The sequence below is a fragment of the Panthera onca genome, chromosome D3, assembly GCF_046562875.1.
Source record: "Panthera onca isolate mPanOnc1 chromosome D3, mPanOnc1 haplotype 2, whole genome shotgun sequence".
Classification (NCBI taxonomy): Eukaryota; Metazoa; Chordata; class Mammalia; order Carnivora; family Felidae; genus Panthera; species Panthera onca.
In genome coordinates this window covers 62,889,929-62,912,218 of record NC_138350.1, presented here as the reverse complement: position 1 = coordinate 62,912,218, position 22,290 = coordinate 62,889,929, and the positions used below count along the sequence as shown (strand labels likewise).

Here is a 22,290-nt window from a genome sequence, read left to right as displayed (position 1 = left end):
AATGATTCGTGCTAGCCAGCTATTATTTCAACAACACTAAAGACCGGACCTTAAGAGCCCTGAGTTATGTTTTGGCTTTGTTTGTTTGTTTGTTTGTTTTCCCCCTTCTAAATTGGTAACATCTCTTTTCCCCAGAATGAAAACTGCAAGAAGATGGTGATAAAAGCAAGGGGATAAGCAACAGACATCTTTCTTCATTAACTGACTCTGATTAAAAGAAAATAATGTCTTTGACGCTGTAGCTACAGAAGTCAGCCTGTGAGACGTAGCATCCTCCAAGTCTCAGATTCACTCTATTCTAGCAGCCCAGGCTGGAAAGTAGCCAAATGTGTGCTTCTAACAACTGCCACCAAGCAGGGGGCAGGAGAGGGAAAGGAGAGAGTGAGGAAGGGGAAGGAAGAAAGAAGCAGAGGCAGGAAAGGGGGGAAAAACCCAAACAGACAGAGACAGAGAATGAGAGAGATCGCGGGAGATGGGAGAGTGAAGGATCGGAAGGAGGGGGGATATAAAAGCCAGATTTTTATTGGAAGCAATTGACGTGGTTGCTATGAGACCCGCTCCAGCACAGGACCAGCAGCCAGCCCGGCGCTGATGGTTCTTACCTCCTACTAAACCTTTCTTTTGACACAGTTTTAGAGTTGCTTAATATCTGAGCGAGCACCTGACACGGGCGACTTTTTCTTTCTTTTTTCTCCTCCCGTCTCTCGGGTAAGATGGAGGTAGAAAGCGAAGCCAGCTGCTCCCCCAGCCGCGCATCAGGCGGGTCCAGAGAGTACAAGGTGGTAATGCTGGGAGCTGGGGGAGTTGGTAAAAGCGGTAAGTTTTAATACCAAATGCTGGGGAAGGAGGGAGCTCTGGAGAGGCAACTCTATAGAGTCAATAATGATGATAATGATAATAATACTGCCGTCGGGGGCTAGCTAGCTATGGCAGGTAAACACCAAGTATCTGGCAGGATGTTTAAAAGTAATAAGGACTGTTAAAAAGATGTAGATGAGTCGGGAGAATGGAACGACAGCCAGTGATAATGTGTAGAACTTACGATCTTTTTTGTTGCTTTGATTTCTGCTAGGTGATATTTGATCGCAATTTCTATGTCCTTTTTAAAAAATAATTAATAACATATTTATGAAATAGTCCTGGTATGGGAAAATATTCTCCTGTTCTCAAAAATACTCCCATAAAGAAAAAGGTGCTATGAATATGCAATGAAACACACATATGCAAAGGCAGACACACAGGCAGGATTATCAGTGCTGATGGTTGTGTTTATTTCTTTGATTAGGAGCTTCCTGTCCTCTTTCCTTATCTCTGATCTGATCTAGCATGGTGTGGTCTTTGAATGTCTGGAAGAAAGTGACAGAGGTTGAAAGATGGTATTCTTTGTGGAACTTGAGCAGGGTGATCGAATCATATTTTGTGGTTAAACAGATTTAGAAGAGAAAGCTACAAACATAAAAGGATATGGAATGCTAATGGAAGTAAACACTGGTACATTTGTTATGCTACATTAAAAAAAAAGTTGTCAGTGGTTGGGTTTCTTGAGGGGCTCAAAAGGCCAAATAGAACAAATTAAAACAAAAAATAGTAGTGTTTGAGGCTGATCAAATGGTGAAAGAATATCTTGGGGCTATGGTTATCAATAGAAAATAAAAAGGCAAATATAACTTTTTTTCTATAAATACAAAAAGATCCCCACGGGGGGGGGGGGGGATACATCTGTGGGGATGCCAGAAGACAAAAGAAATATTAAGAGTTAACGTTGGCAAAAAGTAACCACAACAAAAAACACCTCAACAGTTTTATGCTTGACAAAAAGATTCAAAGTTGAGGCAACACTCTTGGCATAACCCCCCACCAAAAGGCTGATAACTTTGGTAGTGAGTCCACAAGTGGTAAGAAAGTTGATCAGTAAAGGAAAGGGAATAGGGAGTGAGATTCTAGCAGACAGCAAAGGTAAGGAGGTTAGAAAACTGGGAAGAGACATAAAGTTGAATACCCCCAACACCCTCCTAAAAAAAATACAACAAGGTATTATAAAAAAAAAGAATAGGTGGATCTGGACTTGGCCAATTGTTAAATGCTTGTCCAAGTGAGAAAAATAAATCATCTCATGTAGTTAGGAAATGTGAAGTGTAACACTTTGCAACTGTGTAGGAGTGAGGAATTTTCTACAAGCTTTTCTTCTTTAATGTGATGATTTGAAAGGGGAAGAGTCGAAATAGGTGAGGATTAGGGAAGGAGGGGAAGGAGGAAGGATAAAGAGTAAATAGTCCATACAAAATAAAGCTATCTTTTTAAAGAATATAGTCAGTTAGATACAATGAGGTAGAACAATTTGAGAATAAAACAGGAGAGAAACAGATCTAAGAAAAAGGCGGGAGCCAAATGAACAGAAATGCCACCAGGGGTGTGTGAGGTCAAAGACGCTGCAACAGTCCCATAATGTGCCCATGTATTACCTTTGTTTGCTGGCTTGTTGTTTTCCTGTTTCACCAGGAGCTTGGGGGATGTGGGAATAGAGTGACTAGTTTTTAGTCATATTCCATGGAAATGGACCTTGGAGACAGGAGGTGTAAGACAGTGGCATCCTTCAGCAATGTACTTATCCTGGAGGTGATATTAGTCTACTGTTTTGACCTTCCCCATATATTATTTGTAGTGACTAATCATTGTCACCTTTCTAATAACCAGGCATTTTTGACATAACAAAATGTTGGCAGAAATTTTTGATGTAACAAAATGCTGGGTTGCTCTCACCTTCAGTGTGCACATTATATAGTTGAGCGAAACTTATTCAGTATGATTAAGACAGGAGTAGCCGGGTCACCTCTGAGATGGTTAAGGATAAAAGAGAGCAAATAGTTCCATTGTACTGATTTTATTAATAGTGTACTTAGCTGTTACTTTAGAGAGAATAGAATTCCTAGTACAGTTCCACGTCCAAAAAGTCTGTCCTTATGGCTAAATGTTGGGAAGCAGAGTGATGGAATCACATCTTGCTCTTGGGTTTTGCCCCTATGATTCATTGGTGTTAACAGTTGATAAATGTTCAAGCACTGATTCTCACTATGAACCTTCTTTTGAAGGTTAAAATGTTTGCTTTCAAATGAACTAAAATATTTTTTTAATAAAAAAGCCACTTTTTGTATTGCTGAGTATCTGGGTCAACAGAGGCCAAATTTACTTTTCTTCCCACAGTTTCAGTGGTTTATGTTAAAGAATTGTACAAACCAATTAAGGGAGATTGTATGAAGGGATTTCCAGAAGTCTGTGTTCTGAAGAAACTAAAGAAGATGTATCAAGCTATCATCTGTCTCTAATTCTGACTCATTCCAAGTCAGCCTTGTACATGAATGAGAAATTCAATTTACAGGAACCATAATTTTTAAATGAACAGAATCTTGGAGATTGTCTATGCTTACTGTGAAATTAGCTTTTTCTCCCTGTCCCTATTTTACTAAGATATCCTTTAGTGAGTAGGGAATTTGGGGGCGGGGGGGGGGGGGGCTTGTAACTTTACTAAAACAGGAATTCCCACAAGATTTAAAATGCATGGGTAAATAAATGTACTGTGTTTGATAAATCTCCAACCACCAATCAACACGTTTTTGAGCACATACTATGCATGGGCCCTGTGCTAGTTCCTACAGAGAGGAAACAAAAATGAAGTAAACATTTGTGTGGCAGATATGGGTATATGGTTTTCATGCTTATATCCAGTCTTAACCACAATCTAATTAGCTGTCACCATCTTGCAAATGGAAAAACTGAAGCCCAGAGTGACCACTTGTGCTTGGTCATTGAGGTAATAATAGAAGTCTGTGAAGTTTTAACTGACTCTTCTATATTATATTTAATGCCACGGAGGGAATTGCAAAGAGTTTTAACACTTACAGTCAAGCAGAAAATAGGCCTGTTGGTAAGGCATTCTCTACTTGAATGTTATAGCTAAAAAATATTTCTGGGCGCCTGGGTGGCTCAGTCAGTTAAGCAGCCTACTTTGGCTCAGATCATGATCTCTTGGTTCGTGGGTTCAAGCCCCGCATCAGGCTCTATGCTCACAGTTCAGAGCCTGGAGCCTGCTTTGGAGTCTGTCTCCTTCTCTCTCTGCCTCTCCCACACTCACACTCTTTCTTTATCTCTCTCAAAAATAAATAAACATCAAAAAGTTTTTTAAGGGGCACCTGGGTAGCTCAGTCGGTTGAGCGTCTGACTTCGGCTCAGGTCATGATCTCACTGTCTGTAAGTTCCAGCCCCACATCGGGCTCTGTGCTGACAGCTCAGAGCCTGGAGCCTGTTTCAGATTATGTGTCTCCCTCTCTCTCTGCCCCTCCCCCACTCATGCTCTGTCTCTCTCTCTCTGTCAATAATAAATAAACATTAAAAATTTAAAAAAAAAAACAGTTTTTTAAAACATAAAAGAGATTTCTACCATCTAGACTAACACTTTCATTTACACATCTATATATTTTTAATCTTTAAGTGAATATAAGTAAACATACATAACATTTATATTATTTATAAATAAAAACATTTGTATCATATTTATATACACATAATTAAAAGAAATACCTAATAGTAGCTAAGAGCCCTATAAGTACTGAGTAAACAGGATAAACAAGAAATAGTCCTCACCCTATTTGAAAGATGAGAAATTGGGGCGCCTGTGTGGCTCAGTCCGTTAAGTGTCTGAATTCAGCTCAGGTCATGATCTCATGGTTTGTGAGTTCGAGCCTTGCATCGGGCTCTGCTGACAGCTTGGAGCTTGGAGCCTGCTTTGGATCCTGTGTCTCCGTCTATCTCTGCCCCTCCCCCTCTCATGCTCTGTCTCTCTCTCTCTCAAAAAAAAAAAATAAAAACATTAAAAAATATATGGGAAATCAAGTCCCCAGGAGTTGAAAGAACATGCCAAATTCATGCTACAGTTGTGGCAGAGTCACATCTGGAACACAGTTCTCCTGACCCCCACGAAGCTGCTTTTACTCCATAACCAAGTTTTTATACAGGGTATTATAAATAAAAATTGGACATATTATGCAATTAATTTGGTATAAATTAGGCACATTCTAGTCTCCATCGCTCTTTGTTCCACTGCCTACCATCCCTTCCCCTCCCTCATAACAGAAAATAATAAAATCTCACAGCTATGGCTTAAGAGTTTAGTGGAGTCTACACAATCCTCATAGCTGTTTTAAACATTTTCCTTTCCCTGTCTCTGTAGTTTTATAATACAAAGGCTTTCCCTCCATGACCGAGCATGGCAAGTATCTGCTTTCTTCCTCTGCATTCGCATCTGGTTCTTCCAGTTCAGACTCAAATTATTCAGCAAATCTCATCCAATAATAATGTGATCTTACTTTCCAAGATACATTCTTTTCCTATTCTGTTTTATGATCTGAGTCGAGGGTAAAATAATTTGAGGGGAGTGGGTCATTTATTCCTTGAGGTCAGATGAGGCATCTGAGGCAAAGAGGTACTGATTTGTCCAATAGTACACAGAAGTAAGTAAGAAATAGGGGGCTTAGTCAGTTAAGTGTCTGACTCTTGATTTCGGCTCAGGTCATGATCTCGCAATTCCTGAATTCAAGCCCCTCATCGGGCTCCACTCTGACAGCTGGAGCCTGCTTGGGATTCTCTCTCTCTGCCCTTTCCTGCTTGCTCTCTCTCTCAAAATAAATAAACTTAAAAGAAAAATTAAAAAAAAAAAGAAATAGGAAAGTAACTCATGTTTCTAACTCAAAATTTTTTTCTATCAGATTTTGTGAGAAAAGTAGAGAAAGTATCCGAACATCAGATGAGGTCTACCTGGTCTTCTTTACTCGCCGGGATACATTTTGGAATTACCTTGGTAAAATTTTGTGTGAAATTTTGTCAAGGGTGAAATTCATATGAAATATTTTGCAAGTGACTGGGAAGAGACAGGGTGATATCCCTCTCTGCTATTGCAGACATGACCCCTGGACTCCAGGAACTCACTATCTCATGGGGGGAAATATGTTGCATACCACAAAGTGATAAGTTTATATCAGGCCTGTGACATAAGAACTGTTGGAGCTCAGGGTAAGCAGTGGCTAAATCTGCATGCAAAGGCTAAGAAGGAATCTCAGCAGAGAGGATACTTGAACTGAGTGTTAAGTGATGAGCACAATTTCTTGAAGTTGAGAAGGAAAAGTACAGACAGCGTGGGGTATGGAGAGGAAGATAATTTAATGGGAACAGGGCATACAAAGAGAAAAAGCAATGTGAGGACTATCACTTTTCATGGAGGGATCTTGATAACTTGGTGTCTATGGGAGCATTTGGAAAAATCTCCCCGAGTTATGCTTTAAAACTCTCTTAGAGAACTGTGAAAAGTAAAACCAAACAAAGCAAATAAGGTGAAAACATAAAAAGTATTAGGGAACTCAGAATTTATTAGAATGCATCTATTGTGAATTTTTTGTAAAGAGGAAACTCATTTATAAAATAGGCAATCATACTCTGCCCCACATTCTTCTGCAATTTGTCTCTTTTATACATTGAGTTTTGTGAAGCAGGATTTTATCAAATGAAAGCAGTAACAATATTTTCTGAGGTAAACAGAAAGCAGCACAAAACCAATTCCTTCAACCGCAATGAATTGGTATAAGCAGGTAGAAAATCGAGCCTTTATCTGATGAATTAAATCAAGGCAAACAACCAAGTGCATCACCCATGTCCCTAAGGCTCTGTGTTTTACCTCATTAGCAGAACTTTGGATCTGACAAAGCTGAATAATTGTCACATCATGACCACGTGTTATTTGAACCCTCTGGAATGCAAAGGCAAAGAAAAACAAACAAGGGAAAAATGAAAGGATTTCAAGACTCAGAGGCTCTCCGTTCTCACCCTTCATTGTCACCACCCTAATTATACTGCACATCATCAGTCACTGTAATCCTGTCAGCAAGCATTGGCCAAGAGGTTCCAAGTAAGGCTAGTAGAAAAGTAAATTGGTATCTACTTGCTCAAATAATGATTGAAAGTGTAATTTAGGTAAAAGGTGTTGACGAACAATATTTCCAAGATTATATGCACTCTATAGATTTTAAACTGATAAAAGAGACTTAGTACCTTCCTGTGTCTTTATCAGAAAAAGGACCTGGAGATGAATGAACTTGCATTGACCCCTGGCTATCCATATGCTGCTGGGCTTCTTACATTTACACATCCACTTTGGAGCCCTGGGGGCCAATGACCTATTGCATTCATCCGACCCCATTCACTCCTCACCTTGATCTTGTGAAGTAGATGTTAGTGTGTGCACTTTATACATGAGAAAACTGAGGCCCACAGAAAAAGTAATGTGCCCAGAAACACAGAGATATGAAATGATGAGCCCAAGGCACCCACACATACATATATCAATTAAGTACTTATTTTCATTTTCCCACCCTGAGAGTTTTTGTTTTATTTCTTGAGGAGATGATGCAGTGAATGTGAGTCCTGATTTCAACTGAATCTTCACAGTTATATTTCAGACAGACAAAATCATATATACCAAAGTATGTGGCAAATTTTAATTTTCTACAGAAACAACAAAGACTGCCCTTGTTAGGTATAGTCGGGGGAGGCATGGGAAGTTCTGACCAACAAGATGTAGGCGCTGATGATATTTCACATCCTGGTCTATTCAGGGGCCTGGACAAAATCAAGTAACTCAGTAATAAGAAACTATTAAAAGCTGGGATCATGTTAATTAAGGAAGTAAATGAGTAATTGATGTATCAGGTGGGTTTTTGTAATCTCTTAGGTGCTGATCTGTCTTAGGGAGAATGTTTTCTCTATACGTGTACATTACAAGAGTAATTGAAAGTAACTCCAGGTCACAAATGGGAAATAACCTTCTTTGTTCATTTATTTAATAAGAATAGATGGTGTGTGTGTGTATGTGCATGTCTGTGCACATGTATATGTATCTGTGTGTGTCTGTGTGTGCATATCTGTGTATGTCGGTATATCTGTGTACATCTGTGTGTGCATGTGTGCAAGTGTGTGTATCTCCATGTGTGTCTTATGTGCTTGCATATCTTTGTCTCTGTGTGTGTGTGCATGTGTGTATATCTGTATGTGTCTGTGTGCATGTGTGTATATCTGTGTGTGTCTATGTGTGTCTTGCATGTGTGCATGTCTGTGTGAGTCTTGCACGTGTGTGTGTGCATGTGTGTGTGTGTGTATCTGTGTACATCGGTGTGTGTCTGTGTGCCTACGCCTGCAAAAGGCCTTGAACTATTAGCAGGAATTACAACCCCCACCCTGTCTAGGAGGGTGAAAGAGGTGAACTGTAGTGCAACGGGGGAGGTGCAAAGGGAGAGATGTACTAGTGGTATTTTGAAAACAATGTACTTTGTGTGTCAGGAAGTTAGAAGAACTTCCCATAGGTGGCTCACTTGCTCAGCTACAGCGCTGGAACCAGAAGCCTCATGACCTCTTGGCTTCTTGGATGATGGACTTTTCCATTGAATCATGCTGCCTTTTGTAAACCAGCATAAAATCTGCTTCTCTTAACTGAAGTTTGGGCTGCTGATGGTGACTGGTGTGTGTGTGGTGGTGGTGGTGGTGGTGGTGGTGGTGTGTGTGTGTGTGTCTTTGCACTGCAATGGCAACATGAATGTATGTACACTGATGGAGGGCAGTCCTCTGCATTGCTCATAAGAATGTCTGAAACTCTCTTATCACTGAATTTGGCTGTTATTTACAAGGCCCAGCAATGTTTCAACTCAGTCACTTGGGTTTTGCTCATAAATGTCAGCCCTCTGACAACCATCACCGAGCAGTGCCATCTGCTCTTTTGGTTCATCAGCAGGCACCAGCTAAGTGTCCCTACTGCCAACTGTGCCAGGTAATCCCTCCTGCCCTTTCCGCCTGCCATGACCCTGCTCTGCCAACACCACCACATCGGCATTGGAACATGACCTGCTCGAGCCTCCACACTTGCAGGTCCCTGAGCATCCTGCCACGGCCAAGTGACCCGGAGAGATAGTAGTCTGTGCCAGATTCTCCCTGGAGTGTGCGTGAAGCATGGAGTATGCGGGAGGATGTGGGAGGAAGCTGAAGATGTTGTATTGAGAAGGGAATCAGAGGATGCACAAGGTTTAGAATCCCAGGAAAAAAAGTTTTACTTGAACTGAAATACGACTGTATAGAAAATTGGTGATCTCACAATAAGACACCAGATGAAGATTTTTAACTCATTAGGTAAGTTGTGTGGTAGGGGGAGGTCTTTGTTCAGAAGACTGCTTGTACAGAGAGGCATTGTTCGGGTGTTTGAGTAGTTATGTATTGAATAGATAAGGAAACCTTACATGATTTATCACTCCAAAGTTTCTCTTAACATGCTTTAAAATGAGAAACAGGGGTGCCTGGGTGGTTCAGTCGGTTGAGCATCTGACTCTTGATTTCAGCTCAGGTCATGATCCTAGGGTCATGGGATCGAGCCCCGTGTGCTGAGTGTAGAGCCTGCTTAAGATTCTCTCTCTTTCTCTCTCTCTCTCTGTGTGTGTGTGTGTGTGTGTGTGTGTGTGTGTGTGTGTCCCTCCGCCCCTCTATCCGGCTCATACGCTCTCTCTCTCCGTCTCTAAAATAAATAAATAAATAAATAAATAAATAAATAAATAAAATTAGAAACAAACATGTCAGCATATGCCCATGCTTAAGCCTCTGTGTACCCACAAGGAGGGATGATTTCTGTTCTGTCCAAACTATTGCTCTGTCTTTCAACTTCTTGGCCCAGGGAAGATAAGAGCCCGTATTTCTGAGTCTTCAATGGGCCCAACTCTGTTGTAAGTGCTTTCTGTACATTAATTCATGGAATCCTCACAAAACACTGCCGTGTAGCTGTGGTGATTATCCTTAGCTGACAGAAGACAAAAGTGAGGCTCGTGGAGGGACTGGAGGAGGGGGCCTGCAGGAGTCAGCGTTTGCCAGATCCCAAGCTCTGAAACATTGTACACTAGACCACTCACCATCCATGCTCTTGATCTGCCCTTCATCTGCAGTCTGAGGCCTCAGCATAGAAATCAGAACAGAACAATGTGAACTTCAGGTTTGAGCATGCAGAAACCCAGATTTTATGTTTTCTCATCTCTAGATAGGGATATTAACTTTACTGACTGCAATGACTCATGCTTGGGTATTTAAAATTTTTTTTCAACGTTTTTTTATTTATTTTTGGGACAGAGAGAGACAGAGCATGAACGGGGGAGGGGCAGAGAGAGAGAGGGAGACACAGAATCGGAATCAGGCTCCAGGCTCCGAGCCATCAGCCCAGAGCCTGACGCGGGGCTCGAACTCACAGACCGCGAGATCGTGACCTGGCTGAAGTCGGACGCTTAACCGACTGCGCCACCCAGGCGCCCCATGCTTGGGTATTTATAACAAAACCTGGCACGTCGTAAGTGCTGAATAGCACATATAACATGAATGGACATTTTTTTTAAAACTATTTGTCTTTAATAGCATCTGACCTTGCATGGACCAAGCAAGCCCTTTGACTCTCCATTTTCCCCATTCTAAAAAAAAATGGTGTTATTTATAATTACCTCAAAGAGTTGCTACATAGATGATATTAGAAAATATTAAGTAGGGGTGCCTGGGTGGCTCAGTCAGTTAAGTGTCCAACTTCGGCTCAGGTCATGATCTCACAGATTGTGAGTTCAAGCCTCGCGTCAGGCTCTGTGCTGACAGCTCCGAGCCTGGAGCCTGCTTTAGATTCTGTGTCTCCCTCTCTCTCTGTCCCTCCCCTGCTTGCTCTCTCTCTCTCTCTCTCAAAAATAAAAAAATTTAAAAAAACATTTTAAAAATGCTTTAAAAAATAAAATATTAAATAAATATGTGAAGTATAGTGCCCAAGAAATTCCATTCTTATTAAACTTGTTACTTGCTGTCCTCCCTCCCTTCCTCCCTTTCACCTTCCCTTCCTTCCCTCCTTCCTATCTCCACACCTCCACCTAAGGCAGTTTATCTCAGTAGGGTGGGGGAGACTGATGGAAGATCTTTCAATGTGTTACAGGAAAATGCAATTTGGCTTGAATATTGTAAATGTGTCATTGTATATCCACTTGCTCTCTGCCTGCTCTTGCTCTCTATGTCCTTATATTGATTAGATTCAGCTTTAGTCTCTTGAGTAGTAATTTCGGTGACAATAATAATGGTGGTTTGCTAGTTACCCTAGTAAACAATCCCTTTATTCATCCTAATTGACCCATCACACACACACACACACACACACACACACACACACACACACACACCATTGCCTTGTAGGGAAAGGATTTGAGGATTTGAGGACAATTGCCTGCCTGCTACAATAACTAAAAAGGGTCTGCTTGTAAGGGCTACTGTTTATAAAAGAGCATGCCTATGCCTAAATTTGGACTGAAATGAATTTTTCTGATACATGTGTTGTTTTAATAAATTTTGAATAATAATATGTTCCCTTTGTTCTCCATAGTAGCAGCATTGCTACATTGAAATGGAGAGTCCTATTTAATGGTTGCAGGAACAGCTAATAATAAGCTACACATATAGATTTTTTTAAATGGAAAAAATCAGACTCTTTATTTAGAAGCGCAGGGGGCACATCTGTTATTTGAAATTGAATTGTACTTTAACTAATTGGTCTCCTCCCATCATTTTTAACCCACCACATCCCATTGCTTTTTGCTCCCCATATCACCATCAGGACAACTGTCTGAGATTCTGTTTTGCTTCTTTCTTCTTCTCAGATGTCATCTGTGGCTTGCCCATTGCCAACAGGCTGACATCCAAAGCCCACAGGATTCCTGATGTCTGAGACCATGTGGGACTATCCATCAACTAATCATCAAAGAGGCATCCCCAAGGCTGGACACATAGGGAGAGTTGTAGTGGATGGCACAGAGGAATCAATCTGGATAGGGAAGAAATTTGGGAACCACTGAATAGAAACAAATGTTAGAAGCCAGGAGGGGTCAGTGATGGGTTGAAATGGAGTCAAGAATACTGTGCTAATGGAATCAGATGAAGTATAAGCCAGGTACTCAGATCCAGAACTGAGGTTACAAAGGCCAGGGTGCTGCAGAAATGTTATTTTATGTTGGCCCTGGAATGATACGATTTGTTGCACTGTATCTCTCATTTCTGTCTCAGTCTCTCTGTCTCTGTCTTTCCCCCTCCCTCTGTGTGAGCTATGCCCTGATCTAAAAAGATCCATGAGACTACCAGAATGATCTGTCTTCCAGACAAATTATTCTACTTTTAGTCCTTCAAATCCTTGAGGCTTCTTGCCTATAGTATTCACATAATTATCCCAACGTGAGTTCTCTTATCCTTTCTCTCAATTTATCCAGTTTTGTATTTCCTTCCAGATTCTGCACAAGTATTTTCTTCTCCTTAATATCTTCCCGGTCTACTCTAGTCTAACATTTGTCCTCTTACACTTAAAATTCTTTCTGACTGTTCATTTCACAACTGTTCACAATTATACATATTCTTCTAGTATCTGGTTTGTGGTCTTAAAATGTTATTTAAATCGTTCATTTTTATGTAACTTGCAGCCTTTTTATACTTCCCATCTTGAATGCAAATTCCTGCAGGATAGGAAATAGATTTTATATTGTCTTTTCTCTCCCATGAAATGCATGGTAGTAAATTCTCAAAAAATATTTATAAATTCAATTCCCCCCTCTCATCTTTGGGAAAGGACAGGGAGTAAGACATCACACTTATGTAGTGAAATAAAACTAAGCAATATTCTAAAATTCTGTAATACAAAGACCCATGAATCTAAGAGAAAGAAATTGGAACCAATAGAAGTATAGCAGGTATGTGAGTGTGGGGGAGGCTATGGCTTGGGAGGAACCTAGGCTCAGACTAGCATGAATACTTTTTGGTGGCAATGGATTTGAAGATGAATAATTCCACTCGATGTACGGGATGCTCCATAGCATTAAGAGGTCAAAGTAAGGTTGTGGATCAAAATTTGGCAGATAGGCAAGAATAAGTAAGATGCACATGCCATGTTGTAAGAAGGGATTATGTGCCAGACAGATACTGTAGAATCGGAATGGTACACATTCCTTGAAAGCCGAGAGACTGGGATATCTGACAGCTGAGACATTGATAATAACTCATTTTATTTACCAAACCATTTTCCCCTGGACACCGGGAGGAAGGGGGGATGGAAGAAAATCATTTTATGAAATGTTCTGGAAAAACCTTAGTAAATAGCCTGTAGAACTTTGCTTACTCCTGCACTTTTTTAGTTCAAAATGCTTACGAACATCTCAATGAAAAATTATTTCTTGATTAATACTGAGAAAAACTGAGTTAGATTGTGATTGTAACTCTGAATTCTAAAGCAACCACAAGTTTCCACATAATTTTCCTTGTGAGGGTGAAAACCATCCTGGGTCATGATTTAATTTTGCCAACCTCTATTCTAAAATGAAGGGAAAAGAGGAACCCCTGAGAATAGCAGACAATCACAAGACCAGATTATAATCAAGGTAGCACACTTTCCTTCTGATTTTAGGAAGCTCTAAAATCAAAAAGGCAAGATCCACTTCATAGGTAAAATGGTTGCTACTATTAAAATAATAAAATTTTCTGTGCTAGTATTAGGAGCTTTTTCTTCCTTTTGTTTACCTACTCACTCCACTCTATGTGCTTGGTTACAATGAAAGAGCTTAAGCAATTTAATATCAGCTTTCATAATTTCTTTAGGCCCACGCCACAAACACCTTTCATATTTTTCTGTCCTTTGACAATGTATCTCCCACTTACTTCATTCATCACACAAAAGCAAATGGAAAACATTTTTACAGAGAATACTCTGCTGTGACAAGCACACCAGTTATCTGCCTCTCTGAACTTATTTGCATTTTCCTGGGTATAATTCTGAGACAGCCCAGCATGTCTGAAACAGTCTGGACTTTGAAGATGAATAGACTTGCATTGAAATTCAGTTCTGCTACTTATAAGGTGAGTGACTTTGCTGGCTCTTTTTTCTTCTTCTTCCTGATCTCTTCATGTTGAAGATCCAGGGTTTATTCCTTGAAACTTACCTCATCTTTAATTTCTTAGAATATTTCATCCAGCCCCATGGCTGTATTTATGTATCTTTGTATCTTTCGATGAAATGAAATTTGACTTATGTGTAGATTAAAACCAGAAGGAGACATCATTAAAATGACCAAAGTGAGAGACAACAATACCAAATGGAGACGAGGATGTAATAGGAGTATAAATTAGTACAACCACTGTGGAAAATGATTTGGCCCTATGTATTAAGCTGAAGAAATGCATAAGTTGACTGTATGATCTAGCAATTCTATTCCGAGCTATAAATACCCAACAGAAACTTACACATGTGTGGGGCAAGAGGCATAGCCAGAGTGTTTATAGTAGTATTATTCCTAATATTAAATTAGGAATAATAATTAAAGTATGTATATGTATGTATGTCTCAAATTAAAAGTGTATATATATATATATATATATACACACATATATATATATACTTTTATATATATATATATATATATATATATATATATATATATCACAAAGGAAGGAAATAAATAAAATATGGGTTTATTTTAACACTATAAAATTTGGATATTAGCCACCTATTGAGGGAGGGAGTTGGGGACTCGAGTTCAGGAAATGTTCTTGTTTCCGAATAGGTGGTGGTAGCAAGAGTGTTCTCTTTGTGATCAACCAGAGAATTGTAAAATTTTCTCTCATGCACATTCTTAAAGTAAACTAAATTCCACACACAAAAAAGTTTAAGAAGTTCTAAAACATTATATCTCCATTGCAGACTTCCTTCCTGAACTCCGGTTAGGTATTCAACTCTCTCTACTTGACATCTCCAGTTAAGTAGCGAATAGCAATTTCAAACTAACTTATTTTATTGAAAATCTTGCCGACTTATAACACTTTCTTATAATATCCTTTTCTCGGGTCCACATTTTTTCTTAATATGCCAACGTATTATTTTCTGACTTAATTGTTTACTATGCTATTGGTTATTTTTGGCTTTCCCCAACTAGAATGTCTTTGTTCTCTCAAGTTTCCAGTGCATAAACGAAATAAAATTACCTAAACTTGAGAAGCTTCCATTTCTTTATCTCTAGCATGAATAATAACACCACGCTTGCCAGTGCATTGTAAGATTCAAGGTAGTAGCAGTGAAGATGAGAAGTAATAAGATTCTGGGTAGGTTTTGAAAGAAATGCCAAAAAAGAAAGCAAAGGATTTACAAGATAGGAAAGAGTTGTTGGCCCAAGCAATTAGAAGGATAGTTTTGCCATTGACTGAAATAGGATTGTATATATAAAGTTCTTGGCACTAAAAAACCCAGAAACTTATCCTCTTAATCTTATGTAGCTAAAGAGAACATACATAGCTCTTAACATTGTAAAGAGACACAACATAGACCCATTTTATAATCGCTAAATGCTTATAATCCAGTTGGGTTTGAGACTTTTTCAAACAGAGCTTATACTGCAATTGTGAAATGAAGATTAAATCCAAATAAAGCAGTACCATACTTACAGTAGGTGTTTGATAAATATTTGAAATTTTTCTTTATATGAATAAAATGGCTCATACTTGATGTGAGGAAGAAAGGGAAACATTAATAGGTATAAGATAAATGTACAAATTTATATTTACCCATTCTAGAGGAAAGAGTAAACAAAACTTATGTGTAGATCAGAGTAATCTTGGAAATCTCCATTAAGGATATTTTGAACCAAATATGCACGAATACGTGCATTTAACATGTGGCTTCTAAGTATTGAACTCTTGCTTTCCAGACATTCCTCTCAGTACTTAGAAACACAGCACTGAATTAGCTTTTATCCACCTTCAGAAAAACTGGCATAATGGTAAAGAGAGACAGGGAAAATTGCCATCACCAAGGCTTTAAAGCTGATACTGTTGGTGTTCACTTTCCTGCTTATCTTTTCCACATAAATGTGCCTTATGTGATTTAGACAGAGGCAAAAATCAGAAATCTCCATCCCCTGCTGTCCTTATTTGATCCTTTCTCATCAGTCTTTGCCAATAGCATGGAGGTTTCTCCCATGTGCACAGCCCAGATGTTATCTTCTATTCTTGCTTTTTCACCTTCTCTATTTCATCCTAAACACCCATGTGACTGTTCACTCATCCAGTCAAACCCCAGGCTGGGTTTGTTTTGTACAGTGTGCTTAAAGAGCACAGTTTTGAGATCCTGTTTCCAACATTCAAATGCTGGTTCATTCACTTAGTCTTGGTGTGATCTTGGGGATATTGCTCAGCATGTCTGTATCTCAGCTTCCTTCACAGTCAAATAAGGATGATGACACACTGGTCTTGCAATGAATTTATGAGAATAAAGTGCTTAGAACAGTACCTGGCACCTCTACAGAAGTGCTAGCAACTGCTGTTATTGTTGTTGCTTTGTCACTATTATTATTATGTCTTTCCAAGAATGTTATTCAGTCTTATTCAGTCTGAAGACTAGGTTTTCTGCATTTTGTCCAATGCTGAGACGACTTTCCTTTCCCCTTATTCTCAGAAGAGCATTTTTAATTTACTTCCCTACCTGCAACAACCGCTATCTGGGGCTTAGCGTAAAAATATTTATGTAGCTCTGAGCAAATGGGCAACAGTGATGGGGAGCCAAGGCCAGTTTTTCTAATTAGTTTCTAGGGAATTAGGTGGCTCATGATTTCTAAGCCTCCAGTCTTTCTCAGAAAGGATGAGACATGTTTCTGCCCTTTTTGAAAACTCTGTTTGACCATAAAAGGTCCCTACATGGAATCGTCTTGAACACTCAGAGAACTTTCTAATACTTTTTCCAACACTGTAAGATTTGGTCTAGTGTGTTAAGTGAAAAACCTCACATGCAATGGGATTTTAGAAACAAATGAATTCAAAGGAGAATTAGAGAAGCCAGGATAGTTTCAGTAGTTTGGTTCAGTTTGAGCTTATCATGGAAGGTCACAGCTTTTACATCTCTCTGGGTTGCTTTCCATCACTCCTGGCATGTGCAATTATTTTTAATTTTCAAATTTTATAGCTAGCACTTGAGCTACACCAGCTAATCCCTATCTAAGTAATAAGGTCCTCTGCTTCCACCTTTATTGATTAATTATCTGTTGGAGTTTTTAATATCCATTTGTGTTTAATTTGCTGATATTAAAAATGCCTCATTCCTGAAGGTGATGAATTATCTTCCAAAGGATAGGGCTCTGATTTTGATTTATGTAATATTGAGTTCACTGGAGTCTAGCTGGAGGCCTGCCATGGGAGATCATTGTAATAAACAGCCCAATAAGGGACACTCTTCAGGTCTTTGAGAACTTCCCTACTGCCTGGTGGATAAACTTGTTTTGTTTTGTCATGCAGACTTCTATGTAGATCATTTAGCACCAACTTCCAGTAAGATGCTCTCAGTGTGGACTACTGTTTCCTTGCACAAATGGTTTGTTTCAGTCCGTGGGACCCAACTGTCTCCTAAATAAACCTTATGCATACCTACCTAATTTTGGCATGAGTAGTCCTACTCAATGACCATCCAGTTTCAATGACCTTATGAAATTTTCTCTGCCTTTTTAAATTTCATTTGTTCTTGGAGAACCAGGAGGTGAACATCCAAACCTACTGTAATTTATTCTTCCTTCTAATATTTCTAGCTTTACTTTATACTGTTCATTTAAAACTTAACATATTCTAATATATATATTTAACTTTCTCTGTGTATATACTATGTATTCACTATACTAAAAATTCCTTACTTTAAATCTAGTTTAATATGCTCTATGCCAATAGTTCTTTTCTTTTTTTAAAAGTTTATTTATTTATTTTGAGAAAGAGAGAGCAGGGGAAGGGTGGAGAGAGAAAGGGAGAGATAGAATCCAAAGCAGGCTCTGCACTGTCAGTGCGAAGCTGAAGGCGATGCTCAGTCTCACAAACTGTGAGATCATGACCTGAGCAGAAATCCGCAGTCAGACACTCAACCAACTGAGTCACCCAGGTGCCCCATATGCCAATAGTTCTTTAAGTGTGATTCCCTGGTCCTTAGCCCCTGCAGTATAAGGGTATTTGTTAGAAATGCAAAGTCTTGGGGCTCTTGGGTGGCTCATTCAGTTGAACGTCCAACTCTTGCTTTTGGCTCAGGTCATGATCCCAGGGGCCAGGGACTGAGTTCCACATTGGGCTCTGTGCAGAGCACAGAGCCTGCTTGGGATTCTCTCTCTCTCTCTCTCTCTCTCTCTCTCTCACCCTCTGTCCCTACCCCCTCCCCTGCTCATGCTTGCTCTATAAAATAATAAGTAAAATAAAATAAAATAAAATAAAATAAAATAAAATAAAATAAAATAAAATAGAAATACAAATTTTCTTCTGTCCCAGGAATACAGAATTAGAAGCTCTGAGGCTGGGACCCAGTAATTTGTGTTTTAACAAGGTGTTTGGATATTACTGATGTAAAGTCAAGTGTGAACACCAAACTTGTCCTCAAACTTGGTTGCACATCGGAATCACCTGGGAGGTGTTTTAAAATACTCACACCTGGGTACCATTCCCAGCGAATTGGATTTTACTTGGTCTGGGGTGCAACCTGGGCATTGAGATGTTTTCAAAGCTCCACATATGATTGTATTTGGGAATCAGTACTCTGTATCACACTTCTTTTTCCTATTTCTTGCTGATTCAGTCTTGGTAGGTTGTGTGTTTCTAGGAATATCCATTTCTTCTAGGTCATCTCATTGGTTGACATATAATTGTTCAAAGTAGTCTCTTAGGATCCTATGCATTTCTTTAGTATCAGCTATAATGTTACCACACTGCTTTCTTTCTCTCCCAGTATTGCCAAGACTAAGCATATACTGGACACTCATATATTTGTTAATTAAAATGGGCAGTTTTATTGTTTCATTAAATATATTTAATTACCAAATGAACATGATTTCTAAACCATTTTAGATATTATAGTGTGGCAAAAGAGTGACATAGAAGCAAAAGTATCTCTCCAGCAGTCATCAAAACAGAATACATATATAACATGTTTCCATGCGAGTATGTATCTTTGAATGGAACAAAAATATGAGTATATATTATTGTCACTTGAACAGGAATTTGCCATGTTATGAAATAATCTTTAGAATCCTATGATATGATGATAATGCTTTTATTAAGAACGTGGATTCATTTTTAGGTTAAGGAGGACTGTCCCCTTTCTAAATCTCAAGGGATAGTGTTTAATAACCTGACAGGGGGAGAACATGATCCTTGGCTCAGTTCTGTGAATTACTAATGTGGACCATGACAATTCAAATCAGCCAAATTTTATAGTTCTAGTCAATTTTTTCTGTGTCTGTTTGGTTGGTGCTTATCTAGGCTGCCTTAATTAGAAAATGCTCTTTCCTATGCCTTCTAACACACCCTAGGTACATACTTGTTGACAAATTGGTGTTTATATTCATTCCTTTGTTTGCTTCCTTCCACCTTTTACTCCAGTGTGAAATGTTCTCCCTGCTCTGGTAGTTCTATTTTTTGAAAATGTTCCCTATAAGAGAATGTTCCTGATGATTGATACATCTGCATAGTTTTGATCATTATAAATATAGATGTTGTTATGTATAAATATTCACTGTGCCTTGGTAAGTCAGAGTCTCTTAACTGAGAGTGAGGGAAAAAACATCTCCTAATTTTAAATTCCTCACCTTTGATATGAGAGAGAAAGAAGCAAAGTAGATAATATCCAAATTCCACATAAATTTTTTTCAGAAATAATAATGTTAAATATCTTGTCCAATCAAACTGTCTTGGCAATCGAGTTAAATACTTAGAGTCCACATCTTTGAAGTACTACTCAATTTACCAAATCAGTCAGTGCATGAAGTTATAGTGCAGATAAACACATAAATAGATATTAGAGATATAATTTCACTTATGCCATTTTGGTTTAGATAATATGATTACATTAAATTTTAAATGAAGTTTGCCTTTCTACATGAGCTGGTAGTTTGAATACATTTTCTCCTAAGTAGTAAGTTTTAAATTTATTTGTATATTTGTCTATGTTTTCATACTGGATGTACCATCTCAGCTTTTCTAATTGATGGGAACAACAGCTTATTAATTTATGACCGTTATTTTGTTACTTTTTAATCCCTCATTTCTTGATGCTATCGCTCCATATGCCTTTCCAAATATCTACATTAATTAATTAATTGTGAAGCTTTTATACCAACAGTGCATGCATGTTCTCAACACAGGTTTCCCCAAACATTTCCATGTGGAACTCACTGTCATTTTCCGTGTCATCAAACCCCTGTTGTCCTGAATGTCATCTTGAGTTCTTCTAATGACATTCAATCCAATCCAAAGTAATTAAAAATCCATAGTGCTATCAAGAACCAGTTAAAGAGAAATATATTACACATTATATGACCACTGGTACCTACACAGTATAGAATGACTGGAAGGCCAGAGGGAAGTAAACATAAAGCCAATCTACATGCAGGCCTTTCATATCCAGCTCCAACCAAAATTCTGTAAATAGCCTCTATAATTCCACTGCTATGATAGTCAATGCCATGAAAATATACATCTCTCAATTTCCCTCCAGCTTTCCTTGATCTTCCATACTCTCCATCAGGCCATACCAGCCACACAGGAGCCTGAGGCAAAATAAAAAAAAAAAAAAACCACTAATAATGACTTTGATAAATTTTTTGCATTAATTTTAAATTGTAAGTATTAGTAGTGAAATGTAGTAGTGAAATTATTATTAGTAGTGAAATTAGTAGTGAATTGTAAGTATTGTAGTGAAATTATTTTTTTATTATTGAATTTTTTGGCTCCCCCTAAATTTTGTGCTTGCCTCACCCTATTCCCATCTTGACTTTTAATTTTGCTCCACGTATACATTATTGTCTGTGTAACTCCAAACTTGATAGCTCATCTTGCTCATCAATGTAATGTAAAAATGAAGATTGCATGATGAAAATAACATGGAGTTTTCCAAGAGACAGTGGCAGTAGTGACACTCTGAGGGGCAACTAGACCCCACAATTTGCGTGGCCTTCATAGGTTACCACAGATGTCCCTGTTTCTGATTTCTCTCCTTAACCAAAGTGCTAGAAGTAATTCATGCAGAAACAAAGTTTTCTTTTCTTTTTCACTGAGCTACCACAGAACTGACTTCTTTCAAAATTTCGGTTCTGAAGAAAGCATTGCCTTCTCCATGCTAACAGGTTCCATCACCTGCAAGATATTCACTCTCTATTCTCTTGTCGTGTATTTAAATGTGTCTGCTTCTGAGAAACGCATCTCCCACCAGTCCTCAGTTACTAGAAACAGAGAGGGGGGATCACTACGAGAGCAGGGTCTATAATATTAAATTGTTGGTGGTAATAAACATTTTAAAAAACACATTTCCCTGAGATATAGCCAAAGTAAGGCTGATTTATTGCTACAGAAAATCGGGGAAGCACATTTTCATCTCCTCAATGAAAACCAGTTGTTAGGCTTTGCCATTGTTAGTAGACAGTAAATTACAGCAGACTCTGATGGACTCAGGAAGATGAGCGTTTTTCCTTGATTGACAGTGACACAATGTAATAAGAATTACCACAGTAACCTGCACTCCTTTGGGGCTCACTTCTCTCATTTAAAAAATGAAAGCACTGAATTAGTTTAACTCGAGATGCTTTCTAGCACTTAAAAAAATTTCCCACCTGCTCACAGGATTCCTCAAGAAGTTTCTCTGTTTGACTGAACCTAATAAAATAAGTGTTAGTAGGATTACCCTGTAGTTTCATTCTTTGTTAAAATTATGATATCCATTGTATAGAAATTGTATAGAAATAATCCCACTTCCATATAAAAATACAGCATGTATTTTCACATGCTTACATTAGCTAATGTTTGGTGATGAAAATCACATCGTTCAAATGGTATCTTTCATTAACAGAAAGATTGAAACTTCCCCTTGCCATTCCACACTGGCCCAACACAAAGGCAAAATAAGCTCTATATCCTAAGACCTAAGTTCCAGCCATATTTCCTTGCTTTAATAATACTATATTGTTTGCAGTTATATAACACCATCTTATCTCACAGTCAATTCTCGAAAATTTACTTGATAACAAATAACATGTTTGAGCACAAAATGTTTCTTGCCCACTGAGCTTCTGTCCTTACAAGTCAATATGAGCTTATATTTGAAGCCTTTATCCTTCCATTTTACGATCACATTGGTTTCTCATCCACAAGTCAATCTAAAAT

At 38.6% G+C, this 22,290-nt stretch overlaps 1 protein-coding gene across 1 annotated transcript in view; it reads left to right on the top strand.

The window, feature by feature from the left end:
• Window positions 1-375: 375 nt before the first annotated feature.
• The window catches only part of RIT2 (Ras like without CAAX 2), a 372,189-nt gene continuing 350,274 nt past the window's right edge, over window positions 376-22,290 (top strand). The window contains exon 1 of the mRNA XM_060613718.3: window positions 376-816. Coding sequence (XP_060469701.1) covers window positions 714-816 — 103 coding nt within the window. The 5' untranslated portion in view covers window positions 376-713. The remainder of the gene's footprint in view (window positions 817-22,290) is intronic.